The sequence below is a fragment of the Hippocampus bargibanti genome, linkage group LG22, assembly GCF_051943395.1.
Source record: "Hippocampus bargibanti isolate YZ-2025 linkage group LG22, ASM5194339v1, whole genome shotgun sequence".
NCBI lineage: Eukaryota > Metazoa > Chordata > Actinopteri > Syngnathiformes > Syngnathidae > Hippocampus > Hippocampus bargibanti.
The window spans coordinates 3,618,725-3,631,982 of NC_142755.1; the positions used below are offsets into that span (position 1 = coordinate 3,618,725).

At 41.3% G+C, this 13,258-nt stretch overlaps 1 protein-coding gene across 2 annotated transcripts; it reads left to right on the top strand.

Moving 5' to 3' along the window:
- The first annotated feature begins 702 nt into the window (after positions 1-702).
- On the top strand, positions 703-5,655 carry LOC148881660 (podocan). Of its 2 annotated transcripts, XM_088988461.1 has the most exons (4): positions 703-983; positions 1,232-1,309; positions 1,386-1,734; positions 2,308-5,655. In XM_088988461.1, exons 2-4 carry the CDS (start codon positions 1,237-1,239, stop codon positions 3,404-3,406), a joined length of 1,521 nt encoding a protein of 506 aa, XP_088844587.1. In that variant the 5' UTR covers positions 703-983; positions 1,232-1,236; the 3' UTR covers positions 3,407-5,655. The 2 variants fall into 2 exon arrangements, with proteins under 2 accessions (XP_088844587.1, XP_088844586.1); XM_088988460.1 differs by having other exon boundaries at positions 915-1,309.
- Positions 5,656-13,258: the final 7,603 nt, after the last annotated feature.

Here is a 13,258-nt window from a genome sequence, read left to right on the forward strand (position 1 = left end):
GGAATTTTCAAATGAGGCCAAATTGGATGTATGTGTGTGTGTTTATGTAACATTAATCATTTCAAAATATTGAATACATGATGTTCTGTTTTGTTATACAATGTAAAAGCCATTCATGTCTCTTCTGTATGACTCTGCTGCTCTGTAGTGGACATTTATGGAACTGCGTTTTCGCTTTTATTTTTATTTTTATTCGTTTTTTATTTGTTTTGTCGTCTTGCATTTGGGGTTTTCTCACCCTAGTTGGACAAATTGAGCAGGTTTGTGTGACTAGGTAGTTTTAGATGTCTCCTCGTTTTTTTATCGGGTAATTTGCTGCCTCAAATAATTTTATTGTGTTTATTTTAATTCATCATTGAGACTTGGTTTGGTTCCCTTCAAAGGTAATCAACTTATTTCAGAAAACTGGTTCTAAACAGCATCATATTTTATTTCTACATTAATTTTTACCCTTCATGTAGTTTTGTTGCTTTCAACGTGTTACTGATTAAACAAAACAATTACGGCATGTTTGGGGGTTTCTATGTTAAACGAGTATAAACAAATTTCAAGTCAAACTCAACTTTGATTTCACTTATCATCGTCCAGACTTCCTCAAGGAGCACAGAGGTCAAAGGTTATAGCCAGACCCATCTACACACCAGGATGTTAACTTCCATGCAGCAAAAAAAAAAAAAAAAAAAAAACAATAGTCACCTTTGACCTCACGTCTGGTGCTGTCCTCCTTTCCCGGCATTGATCTCATATTGAGGGTACGTGCGACAATCCTCTTCCTGCCCTCCCAAAAGGCATTTTACGTGAACATGGATCATTTAAGTCATCCGTAGCTTCGGAGGGAGGGTAGTGGGGTTGATGGCGGTGGCCTGCGGTTCAAAGGTCAACTTGTTGCGTCTGGAAGGGGGATCCTATACAGCGCACACACAAACACATTGGCGGGGATAAGCCTCAAACTGGAGTTGAGCTTGGACACACAAGGAGTTCAGGTATTGTTATGATTATAATTTCAAATGTAAAGTAGATGTAAACATTTTAGAAGACAACAAAATACACATTAGCGATATTGCATTATTTTAAAATGTGTTTTTAAATGATGTATTTCATATATTTCCCTTTTTATGAATCACTATGTATTGTATTGTATTGTATTGTATTGTATTGTATTGTATTGTATTGTATTGCATTGCATTGTATTGCATTTAGTAACCCTCCCACATGATTCTGAGGTCAACAGATGACATGGAAGTTCTCACATTCCTGGTCTTCTTCATCATTGTGCCTTTACATTTATCTACCCGACAACCAACAGTCGGTAAGTCAAAGGAAAACATTTGATAAAAACCGCACAGTGGAAATTTCGGTAAATGTTGTGATGTGGTGATTTTTAGGGCAAGAGGCTTTGGATGTGCGTGAATGGTTCACAAATATGAAGAAGGATCACAAAGATACTAACCGAGACCAAGAAAAGCAGGAGAGCAAGCTACTGGCGGGGATGATCCAAAACCAATCAAATAGTGTGCTTCGTGGCACCCCGAATGCTCAAGTTTACACTATGTCCAATCCAACTTCCGGCATCACACCACAACATTATTCCCAAAGCGACCGAAAAGCAAGTATTGGAAATCGAGAGCGAACCGGAAGGGTGAAAAATGCCAAGGAAATGAAAAGCAAAAAGGCAGAGCATTTTCCTTTCTTCAAGGATAACTACTGTCCTCCGGATTGCGCTTGCTACGGAGGGTAAGACGTGATAGCTGTCAATCATCCGGGACATTTCATTCTCAGGGTATTGAATCCTATATACAGATGCTCCCCAATTTACGAACAAGATACGTTCCAAAGGGTCGTTCATCAGGTGAATTTGGTCGCAAGTTGTGTCAGTGCTTTAAGGTTTATATAAATATGTTTAAGGCTTGTATAAATAACCTGTATTGCTTCGTACTGAAAAATAAACATTTAATAAAATATATGCTCTATAAAGATATGTCCATGTACAACTGGAGAGAATACTACATATGTTACTACAAAAATATGTGTTGTTCATAACTCGAATGTTCGTAAGTAGGTGAGCGTTTGTAGATATATATCTGATATACAGTAAAGTCTCGTTATATCGATATCGGATATATCGATAGTCCCGGTTATATCGATACTATTTCAATGCACGCACGGAGAAAATTACATGCAAACAGGGTCGGATATATCGATAGTCCCGGTTATATCGATATTTTTTCGGACTCCCTTGAATATCGATATAACGAGACTTTACTGTAAATAGAAGCGGTTCATGTCCTCCATTTGCCTGTTTTCCAGGGTGGTCCAATGTTCGGATAAATCGGCGGATAAGATCCCGTACGGAATCCCCTACAGTTCGCGTTACATCCTCCTGATGAACAACCAGATCGACGGAATCCAGCTGGACCTCCTCCGTGGATACGCTTCTTTGGAGTTCCTGGTCCTGAGCAAAAATCGCCTGACGGACGACTCGGTGGAAGGGGCGTTTGAGGACATCCCGGCCTTGAAACGTCTCTACCTGGACGGGAACATGTTGGCGAGCATACCGACGGACCTTCCAGAGTCCCTTGAGGAGCTTCGATTGGATAACAATCGGGTGAGGATGATGTCCGAGACTTCCTGGAATCGCTGTCGGAGTCTTTTAGTGTTAAGCCTCAGCAATAACAGTCTGGGGGAGGAATCGGGATCCCTTCCGGATTTTGCGCTGTCCACCTTGGAACACTTGAAGACTTTAAACCTGGATCACAACCAACTGACCGCCGTCCCCATTGGTTTGCCTCCGTCCGTCAAGGAGTTGTACCTGAGAGGGAACCTCATCGAGGACTTTGACGGCAAAGCATTCAACAGGGAATCAAGGTTGGTGATTTTGGACCTGAGCTCCAACAGACTGAGCAACAAGGGCCTGACCAGGGATGCCCTACTCCAAACCACCCGCCTGGAGAGTCTCAACTTGGAGGGCAACCGACTCCAAAAGGTACCTCGACATCTTCCCTCGTCCATCAAAACGTTAAACCTTGAGGGGAATCTCATCTTAGCCATTGGAAGACTCGCTTTTGACTCCTTGAGGAACCTGGAACATCTTGGGTTAGCCCGAAATAAGATCTCCAAAGTGGCCCCGGGTGCATTCTTGACTTTACGCGCCCTGCACCAACTGGACCTTTGCCATAACGCCTTGAGCCAGGTGCCCAGACAGCTTCCGCGAGGGCTCCGATCCTTGGCGCTCACTCACAACAAGATCCGGTCAGTGCCTCGGGACGCCTTCTGTTGGGGACGAGCGGAATCGGGTCTCAGCGGCCTTGTCCGAGTGCAGTTAGAGGACAATTTGATGGACATGGGAAAGCTGGACGCCAAAGCCTTTAGGTGCTTGAGGGGATTTCAGGTTGTGCATTTTTACTGAGACAAAAAGCTACCAGACAAAGGGTGAATGTTTTGTTTTAATTTGGAGTAAGAAGCGGGATTAATTTGTGGTCATGTCACGATTATGTAATTTTTCATGACCCATGCAGGTCACATTGGATGAATAATAATCGCTCAGTATTGAATTTTGACTGAAATTTTCTGAAAGGTTTTATTTATTACACCTATTTTGAATACAAATGTTGACTTTTTCACCACATATCTATTTCTGCGAAAGTTGCCCCACATTTCTGTGTTATTTAAAACAACATGTGTATCCATGTTTGTTTTGTTCTCTTCATACCAATGAAATGTTGGTCCGGAAAATAAGATTGCCAAATACTATATCGTAAGGTCAAAATGTATATTTTGACCTTATGGACTGGATGGACTGTGACACCTCCTTTGGTCAACAAAACCAATGAGAAGATATTCGATTGTCCACTAGATAGCAGTAGAGTACAGAGAGAACATTGCAGAGTAACAATTTTGCACAAAACTGTCTTTGAGGGGTTCCAGGGGGGTGTAAATATATATATTTGCATGTGGACGTATACCGTAAGGTTGAACTGTTTTTTTTTTTTTAAACTCCAACGACTTTTATGAAGAAGATGCACAGGCAAAGATGTTTTAATTCATCTCGGCAACGTGGCGCCAAAGACACCAAGGCGCCCGAGGAAGGACGATGAGAACCGAGGGAGGGAATGAAGAAGAGGAGAGGGGAAAAGGAGGTGAAGGGGGTGGAATGGGAGGATGGATCCAAGCTACGTTGGCTCGGTGTCCGGGAAGGGAAGAACCGTGGCCAGGCGTAAGCCTCACCAGCACATCCCTACAGTCCAGCAGGACCCTGGCCCAAATCACAAGTACCTGGATATTATTTACAGTTAAGAACACAGCCAATTTGTATTTATTTATTTACATTTTGGTAGACTAAATGGGATTGACATTTGGGCTATTTTGTAACAAAATGCTGCAATGCTTTTTACTCAAGTGTTTCCAGATGATGTTTTAATCACTTGAAGAGCCACTAACATTTATTGTTTAGTCACAGCCTGAAAGCAAGTCCATGTGGTTCTGACCACATCCAGCTTGACTGGAAGTTCTACCATATCAAGTAGCATTTTTTGTGGCTACCTTTAAGGCCTCTTTTTGTTTTCGGTGAAAAGGAGATCTTTTTAACATGGCGTCCTCCCTGTAATGGTGACGACAAACTTGATATATCTTCAAAAAGATATAGAATGGTGGGAGTGGGCTGGGGGTGTGGGGATCTTGGTGATGAAGGGTTAACTGGCACTTCGGATCCACAGCAGACTGCGATTACACGCGAGGGAAAGGAGGTGGCGCTTGAGCTAGTCAAGAGAGGAGTGGAGGCTAAGGAGGGGAACCATGGGAGCCAGAGGGACCTCCGTACACATCTCAAGCACCATCCGCGGCGTGCTCCCTTGTCATCACATTGTGCCTTTTTAAAAAGTCAGAGTGCCTTCTTTTTAATGGCATTTCCAGTAAGGCCACGATCCCCCACCCCCCTGCACTCGCTGGTGTAGCTCCATTAAAAAAAATACAATAAAAGTCACAGAAGGTCCAAACAGGAGCAATTAGACTGGCCCGTAAACACAAAAATAAATAAGTAAATTTATAAACACTATAGCTAGCTAGCTAACTATATATAGTATCTAGCTAGCTAGATACAGTAGGGAGCTAGAAGGCGAGATACTGTAGCCAGCTAGCTAGTTAGATACAGTAGCTAACGAGATCGATAGAAACAGTAGCTAGCTAGATAGATACAGTAGCCAACTAGCTAGATAGATACGGTAGCTAGCTAACTAGATAGATACAGTAGCCAAGAAGCTAGATAGTTACAGTAGCTAGATAGCTAGATAGATACAGTAGCTATCTTGCACAGTAGACAGCTAGGTAGAAAGAGACAGTAGCTAGATAGATACAGTAGCCCGGTAGCTAGATAGATACAGTAGCTAGCTGGATAGCTAGAAGGATACAGCAGCTAGCTAGATAGATTCAATACAAACAATAGTGCAACACATATAGTCCGATGGAAACGCTTCCTGCTGTAGACATATCAACTGTTTGTCTTTCTATTTCGTTTCTTGTTTTACTGTATGTTTTTTTAATGCAATAAAGTACAAAAAGTAATAAAAGAAGGAAAATATGTAGTGCTACTGTTCTTACGAGACACATGAGAAAATGTTATAGGGGATGCTGGAATGGATCCATCGAGTGCTTTAAGTTGCAAGTCTGGGCAAAAAAAAATAGCTCATCTGTTTGTGGGCCACTTGAAAGACGAGACGCCAAAAAAACGCATGACTGGCGGTTTCGTCGACGTCAAGATTCGAATCAACTCATTGACTTATCTGTTTAACCCCACTTCATCCAACAACAAAAAATGAATCTGTCAAAATGCTATTGTTTTATTTTGGCGCGTCAATTGGGATCCAAGTTGCATACCATATTTGTGGAGTGCAATGGATGGAACTTGGAACCTGTTTTGATGGTTTTCACGATAACGGCGGATGTCCATAAAATAGTCCAACCACAAAGTGTGAAAATTCTTTATCCATCTGCACATTTTAAGGGCTTTAAAAGTTAATTTGGCAAGCTTCAAGCTGCACTTCGGACACTCCTGCAGGTGCAGCGCAGATTGAGAGCAGAAATAACTCTATAAAAATGAAATAAATACCAACCCGTTGATGGATTGTCAGAGGTCTGAGCTTTTTTTAAACACAATTTCATTTCTATTGTCCACCACGCTTTTTAACGACATCAGTATTAACTTCGTCAGTCCCATCTTGACACACACAAACACGGTCGGTCTTGTAAAATTCCTCCGATCCATCTGTAGGCCCTCGAGGAGCAAACCTATAAAGCAGGTCGCCGCAGGAAGCGCTCGCCCATCTGCTTCCTGTCCGGGCTGAGTCGCATTCACAGTCTAGACGTGCGAGCGGACAATAAAAGCTCATCGCTGGCATATGCATAAAAAAAAAATCAGGGAATCTTCACTGGGCGCTAAAGGTCAGATTCACAGTTTTCCAACAGCAGGACCAGACGTTACCTAAGCAGTTACCGTCTCCGAGTTGTCACGGGCGGAGAAAAAGTGGCGCAGGCTACTGTAGGAGTCAGCAATTTGTCTAAACTATTAATTTGTAGTTGTTTGACACAAAGGAAATATTATATAAGAACCGAGTTAGTCAATCAAGTGGTCTTTGTTTGTGCTTAAACTTTGAGTAATGCTAAATGCTAATGCTAGTTTGCTTCCCAGGTCAACTCTATGAATGATTTCTAGTTGACGGGCAGTGATGTCTCAATAACATTCAAATCAATGTCAGCATAATAAATAAGCGACTGAATTTTGTTTTGGCGGGGTGCTGCATTGATGTTCCTGAAATGAAGTGTCTCTGGATAGCTACGATATTTCATCTAACTTAATTTCAAGTAGGAGTGGTCAATGGATCCAAAACCTGTCAGTTCCACACGTCTGGAAACCAAAGCCTTGGAAAAGCCCGGCACCACATCAATCCTTAGGGATTACTGAGGTGTTGAGGCTGTCGTCATCCACGTGCGTCCTAATTTTAGTTCTAACAACCTGCGCTCAGGTCCAATATCATCCTCAGGCGGGAGAGAAATGTGTTCAATTGTGTCTTGGAGCGTGACTACCTCGGTGTGACCAAGACTGAGAACCCTGACATAAAGTTGGATGTGGCGGCGGGACTTATGTGGCGCAGACGGTGGAGTAAACTGGGAAAAATCCAAAAGAAACAAACTGATTGGCTGCTGAGCACCGAGAAATCCAGATGTACGCCATCGGTTCGAAAGACCTAATGAGTAAAAAATACGGCAGAAGCTACACGTGCTTCAACGAGGAGCACCGGCGTTATAATCAATTTCATGCACACAAATCTGACGTGTGAAAAAAGTTAACGCACTTGTGGTTAAACCTAAATTCAAAGTGATGAGCTGCTGTAACTTGAAGTCAAAACAACAACAAAAAACAATGGTATGGATCTGGCATGGATCCTTGAGGGACGCCATCAAAGTCATGAGAATGACTGCTGTAAAGCAGGTCTTAGGACACCCTCTACCTAATCAGATGAGACCCCAGAAGCCAATCTGTCGCATTAGACTATGTATTAGTTGTCATTGTTCACCTGGAATTCAAAATTAGTGCGGCAGGAAGAGGAACGTGGAATCACTTAAGATCAAAAACAGGTGCGGTTACCTTTTACTGTACGTTATGTACTTTGAGGTACGGTATTTCTGAGATGCGTGATGCTTGCGAGGGCTTGTCGGCAATCCATCATTTTGTACTGCAGGGAGGATGCTGTTCCAGAACACCATCGATGAATCTGCTATGCATAAATCAGAGATTACAAATCAGCGATATAACAAATTGACTATGGTTGTATGGTTGGTTTGTATGCGATGACATCGCGTGGCTTTGTCTCAAAAGGTCAAAACTGGAGCAACCAGAAATAGGAAATTGCCATTTGGACCGCAGGGTGATCCTGTTCCAGGATGCCTTTGACTAGACATTTGTCAAGAGGTCAACAGACCATTAGGAACTGGCAAACGTGATCACCAAATCAATTTTAGGCACGGATAAGTTTGATTCAGAGAGTGATGGTGTGATTTTCAGACTACATACTGACGGGGATACCCTATTTCAGACCGCGAGGCTGAAGAAATAAACAAAAAAACAAGATGTTGAGTGATCAATGCGGTTGGAGCAGATCGACTGTCAGTTTCCGTCTGCCTCATCCAGTCTAGTCGGAATCAGGAAGTTCTCTTGGGTAGCGAATGGAATAAACGGCATCAGGAGGAGCCCCGGAGACCCATCGGCGCTGCCAAGGGCAAAAATGATGATGGACCAAACCATCGGGGCGCCAAATCGCCGATTTCCGCAATGGACAAGTGCAGACAAGAGCTTCCAGTAAAAACAGCGGGAAAACGTCACAAGTCGTTTTATCAGGCGATGTGATGATGTCGGCTGATTTGTTCCTGCTCCAGGCGCGGATACTAAACCCCCTTTACAGCACCCCCCCCCCCCCCCCCCCCCCCCCCCCCCCCCGCAAAATACCACCGGCAACATTTTCCATGTTGTTGGTCGAACGTTTCAAGATGTTTGGTGGGAATTTTCCATCAGATCTGCTGCCACTTTTTGCCAAACATGGCGAAGATTTGTGTTTGCAATAAACCGGCAACGCACGCACAGGCAAGAACCTAAACACACGTCCATGTTCACACACATTTTATAGTCCACATCAAATAAACAAACTGAAGTCCTGACAACATTCCTGATGACTGGGAAATGGCCATGGTTGCGGTTCCACATTTCGGCAGAGACAGAAAAACCACAAGAGGGCCCAATTACTATAAAACGACCAAAATATAAATAATAAATAAATAAAAACTGATAGTGGAATAGTGAACACATCAATAATGCATTGACGTGTAGACTGTAAATGCATCAGATTAAAACGTCAAATTTATATGAGCCTTTGACCGACATCAATGATTCCCGCAGGCCCCCCCAAAAAAATGAAAATCAGAGCCAGTGAGCTCGGAATATGTCCTGTCACGTTATTGTCCAGATTCCATTAATATTCTACGACGCCTGAACACGCACGAGGAAAGCGTATATAGACAATTACCTAACCAAAAGAATGCTAAAAAATCATTACTAATCGTCAGTTCAATCGTGGGTGTCATGTGGCGTGATTTGAAGGCGGGGCATGTCAAACTCGTGAACCCATTAAAAGCATTTACAAAAATTAAATCCTATCATTAATAATAATAATACATAATGAATAATACATAATAAATATTAATAATAAAAATACATTAAAAATACAAATAGAAAAACAGAAAAAGAAAAATTGGAAACAACTAATAAAAATTAATATAAATAAATAAATTACAGTAAAGTCTCGTTATATCGATATTCAAGGGAGTCCGAAAAAATATCGATATAACCGGGACTATCGATATATCCGACCCTGTTTGCATGTAATTTTCTCCGTGCGTGCATAGAAATACTATCGATATAACCGGGACTATCGATATATCAGATATCGATATAACGAGACTTTACTGTAATTAATGAATGAATTTTAAATTAAAAAAACAATAAATAATAAAATACAAAATAAAAAAATAAAAAATAAAGAGTGGAAAATAAAAAATAAAAAGTAGAACTAAAATTTAAAACTAAATAAAATTAAAAAATACCAAATACAAAATAAATAATAAGCCTACATTGTGAAACAAATGTAAATCAATACATACATAAATACATAAGGATATAAATAAATAAAATGTACAAATAAAAAAATAAAAACAGAAAAAAAAATAAACAGTAACAACTAGAAATGAAAAAAAATAAAAATCCTAAATTAAAAATTGTAAATAAATAAATAAATAAACAAATAAATAAATAGGCCAAAAAATACCCTAACATGCACACAGTATATGATATCAAATCCAGAGATTGCACAACAATGCCCAGCCTCATGACAACTCCGAGTGACAATGCTTCGGAGAAATCTGATCATATGCAGATGCAATCCATTGGCATTACCTCCGCATTGTCCATATTTTGATAGCTATTTGTTCTGAGGCTGAGAAACGAAAGAAAAAAATGTTTTGTTGCCTTGAACAAGATGTACATTTTTGCAATTCAAAGCTTTTCAAATGGGGTTGGGTGAATGTGAGGCCAAGACGAGGTGGTTTTGCTCTCCGTGTGATTCATTTTGTTTGGAAGGCAACTTCATGAGTAGCCGGAGGGGGAAAAAAACGTCCATAAGACTGATTTTTTTCATTTGCAATCTTGGCTTTTGACACATAAAAAGAACTCAGTTGCTGGCAAAGCTTCTGAGCTGCCCCCCTTTACCCCTCCCTCACCCCCCCCCCCCCCCCACTCGCGAGCCAATCAAAAGTCAAGTTGTCATGCTGGTAAAAGAAAGACACCCCGACCAATATGGAAGATACTTAACGGCTACCATGTAGCTGTTTGACGTTTGTTGCTCGTGCCGATTTATGAAGGCGGCAGTGGTTGGCTTGCCATTTGATTCCGATTGCTATTATACCACGTAATCTACAATAATTTGTAAATCCAACAAATCACAATTAATTGAGTCGTCGGGCAGGCTGGCAGGCAGCTCCCGTTTGCCGACATTAGCATATTAGCTCTTTTGCCGCGACGGAAATGTTCCCTTGGCCGGTTACCGGGGAGACGGTACAGACTTGGACGCCAGATTCCCTAAAGAGTCAACCGCAGCAGTCGTCGCAATGGAAACACACTGCTGAATGCGATTTGAATGCTTTGGTGAAGCAGCATGCGGCTTACTAACCGGCCGGATGATCCCCCTGGCCCCTTTTTGGTACAATGAAGGCAGCCAATTTCAACACAAGATAGCAAACGGAACCACGTCACTTAGGAAAGACCACATGCTAGCTTAGAGCTAACAAATATGTAAAAATGCCATTAGCGGGCTAATTAACTAGCCCAAATAATGTGGAAGCAGATAATCAAATAGTACAACACTGTGATTAGGTCATTTTTCCCCATTAACTCATTCACTGACAGACGATGTACAAAAATGTGTCCACTCTGGTGCCAGGGTTTTTGTCACTGTCACTCAAATTCCAGCACCCACAGAATATTGAGTTTTAGGACTACATAAACATTCAATGTAGCGTAAGAAATCTTAGACTGTCTTCTTTCATTCGAAAAATAGAGTTAATTCCTAAATTATATGGGTTTGGAGTTATATGAGATTGAAATGAGGGCAGCTGTCCAAAAGACAATGCAATACATACATATTGGTTTATGTAGCGCTTTAAAACAGCTGAAGCTGGAACAAAGCGCTAACACAAAAAAAAGAGGTAGCATTACATTGTATTTTGGACAGCGACCCTCATTTCAAGCTCATATAACTCCAGACCCATATAACTTGGGAATTAACTCCTTTTGTCCTGTGATGAATGGCAGTGAATGAGTTTTTAATGTTTCTTTCGGCAACAGGCATCAGCGTTTCTACTTCAGTACAGACTGTCAATCATTTTTTGCAAACTCTGTGGTCATCAGAAATTCAAAATGGGAGCAAAATGGGCTTTAAATGAGCTACTAATTGTGGCGAACGGAGGCTACTTTGCACTAATGAGCGACCACTGTGTGTATTTGTGTGTGTATATTACAAAAGAAAACAGTGCAAACATTGAAGCAAACTTCTTCCAGTGAAGCATCATTATCACATGAATACGCGTCAACGGCCGGATTCGTTTGCGTCAGCCCACAAAGGTCATTTCCCACAGGGCCGTGTGTGTGTGTGTGTGTGTGTGTGTGTGTGTGTGTGTGTGTGTGTGTGTGTGTGTGTGTGTGTGTGTGTGTGTGTGTGTGTGTGTGTGTGTGTGTGTGTGTGTGTGTGTGTGTGTGTAAGTGTGTGTTGTGAGATCTGTTAATTCTATTAGCTGAGATACAGCCGGTCAGAAAATGAGGACAACTGTGTTCGCACTTCTGCAAAACGACTTAAGAGGCCAACCAGTCTGGGATTTACTTGCGCACTCTCATTCTTGAAATATTTCCGCTTGTATGAATTTAAAAATAATAAAAAAAAAAGGGACAACGTGCTGACCTACGGAGGAATAATGATGGAAACAGGAACTGAAGTTAAGTCGTTTACGAATCAAAGTCCATTTTGGAAGTCGTCCTACAAACTGGCAAAAAAACTGAAATAGTCATTCCAGTCAAAATTAGGAGACTTGAAGAGGGTTTTCGAGAAATATTTTTGTGGGTCTACCGTACTATCATATGTAATTCTACATTCCTAATTTGCAACTAGCTTCAGGGGATGAATTTTAAAAAAATGTATCAATGTATAAGAACGTCGGATAATGAAGTGATATTCTATTAAGAACAACCGAGCTAAAGTGGCTATTTTTTAACTCGTTAACTGCCATCCACAAATTCATTCGGGAATTGAAAATATGATGTAGAACGCCATTCCCGAATTTGTCCGGGTTTTGATTTTTCCATGCTTGGGTGCCGATAAAGCGCTGGTTAGACGTCTTGTATTTTTTCCCCTTCCATGAGGGGGCAGCATTTTCCTTTTTTCCATGTCAGTGCTTTGTTCCAGCTTCAGCTGTTGTCAAAGCGCTATCTAAACCAGTATGTATCGTATTGTATTTTGTACAGCCGCCCCCATTTCAAGCTCATATAACTCCAGACCCATATACTTTAAGAATTACCCCTTTTTCCTGATGAAAGAAGGGAGTCTCAGGTTTGTAACACTGCGTTGAAAGTTTATGTCATCCTAAAACTCAATATTCTGTGGGTCCTGGAATTCAAGTAACAATGACAAAAACCCTGGCACTGGAGTAGACACATTTTTGCACATGTCTGCCAGTGAATGAGTTAACTTGTGAAATGTTTTGGGAGAATTTTTAGTGGGTTTCTGCATGATCGACATGGTTTCCAAAGTTGAAAGTTAAAAAAATGTGCCATTGGAGAGCTGAATTTTTCGAGACAAATCCGGTTTAGATCAAAATGGAAAACCTCCTGTGAGTTTCAGCTTCTTTTTTAAAAATTAATTGATTGATTAATTAATTTATTTTTTCGTGGGTCCGATGATGAACCCGCCAAGCAAAATGTCAACCCAAAATCCTGACAATGTTCTGATATTTTTGCAACTACCATATACCCAAAACTGTGCGCACTATCATGCCACATCTCATTTTCCTTAGTCGACTTATCCCCCAAAACACAAAACCCACCAAACTGTGATGCCCATCGTCCAAAATGGGACGGGAAAACCAAATGAGGTAAGAGTGAATCGAGGAGAAC

Bases quoted from the DNA above. Each gene is read 5' to 3' on its own strand.
- LOC148881660 (XM_088988460.1), top strand. From the start codon at position 1,213: ATGATTCTGAGGTCAACAGATGACATGGAAGTTCTCACATTCCTGGTC. The intron at 1,310-1,385 runs GTAAGTCAAAGG...GGTGATTTTTAG, and splicing joins TACCCGACAACCAACAGTCG to GGCAAGAGGCTTTGGATGTG. The intron at 1,735-2,307 runs GTAAGACGTGAT...CCTGTTTTCCAG, and splicing joins GATTGCGCTTGCTACGGAGG to GGTGGTCCAATGTTCGGATA.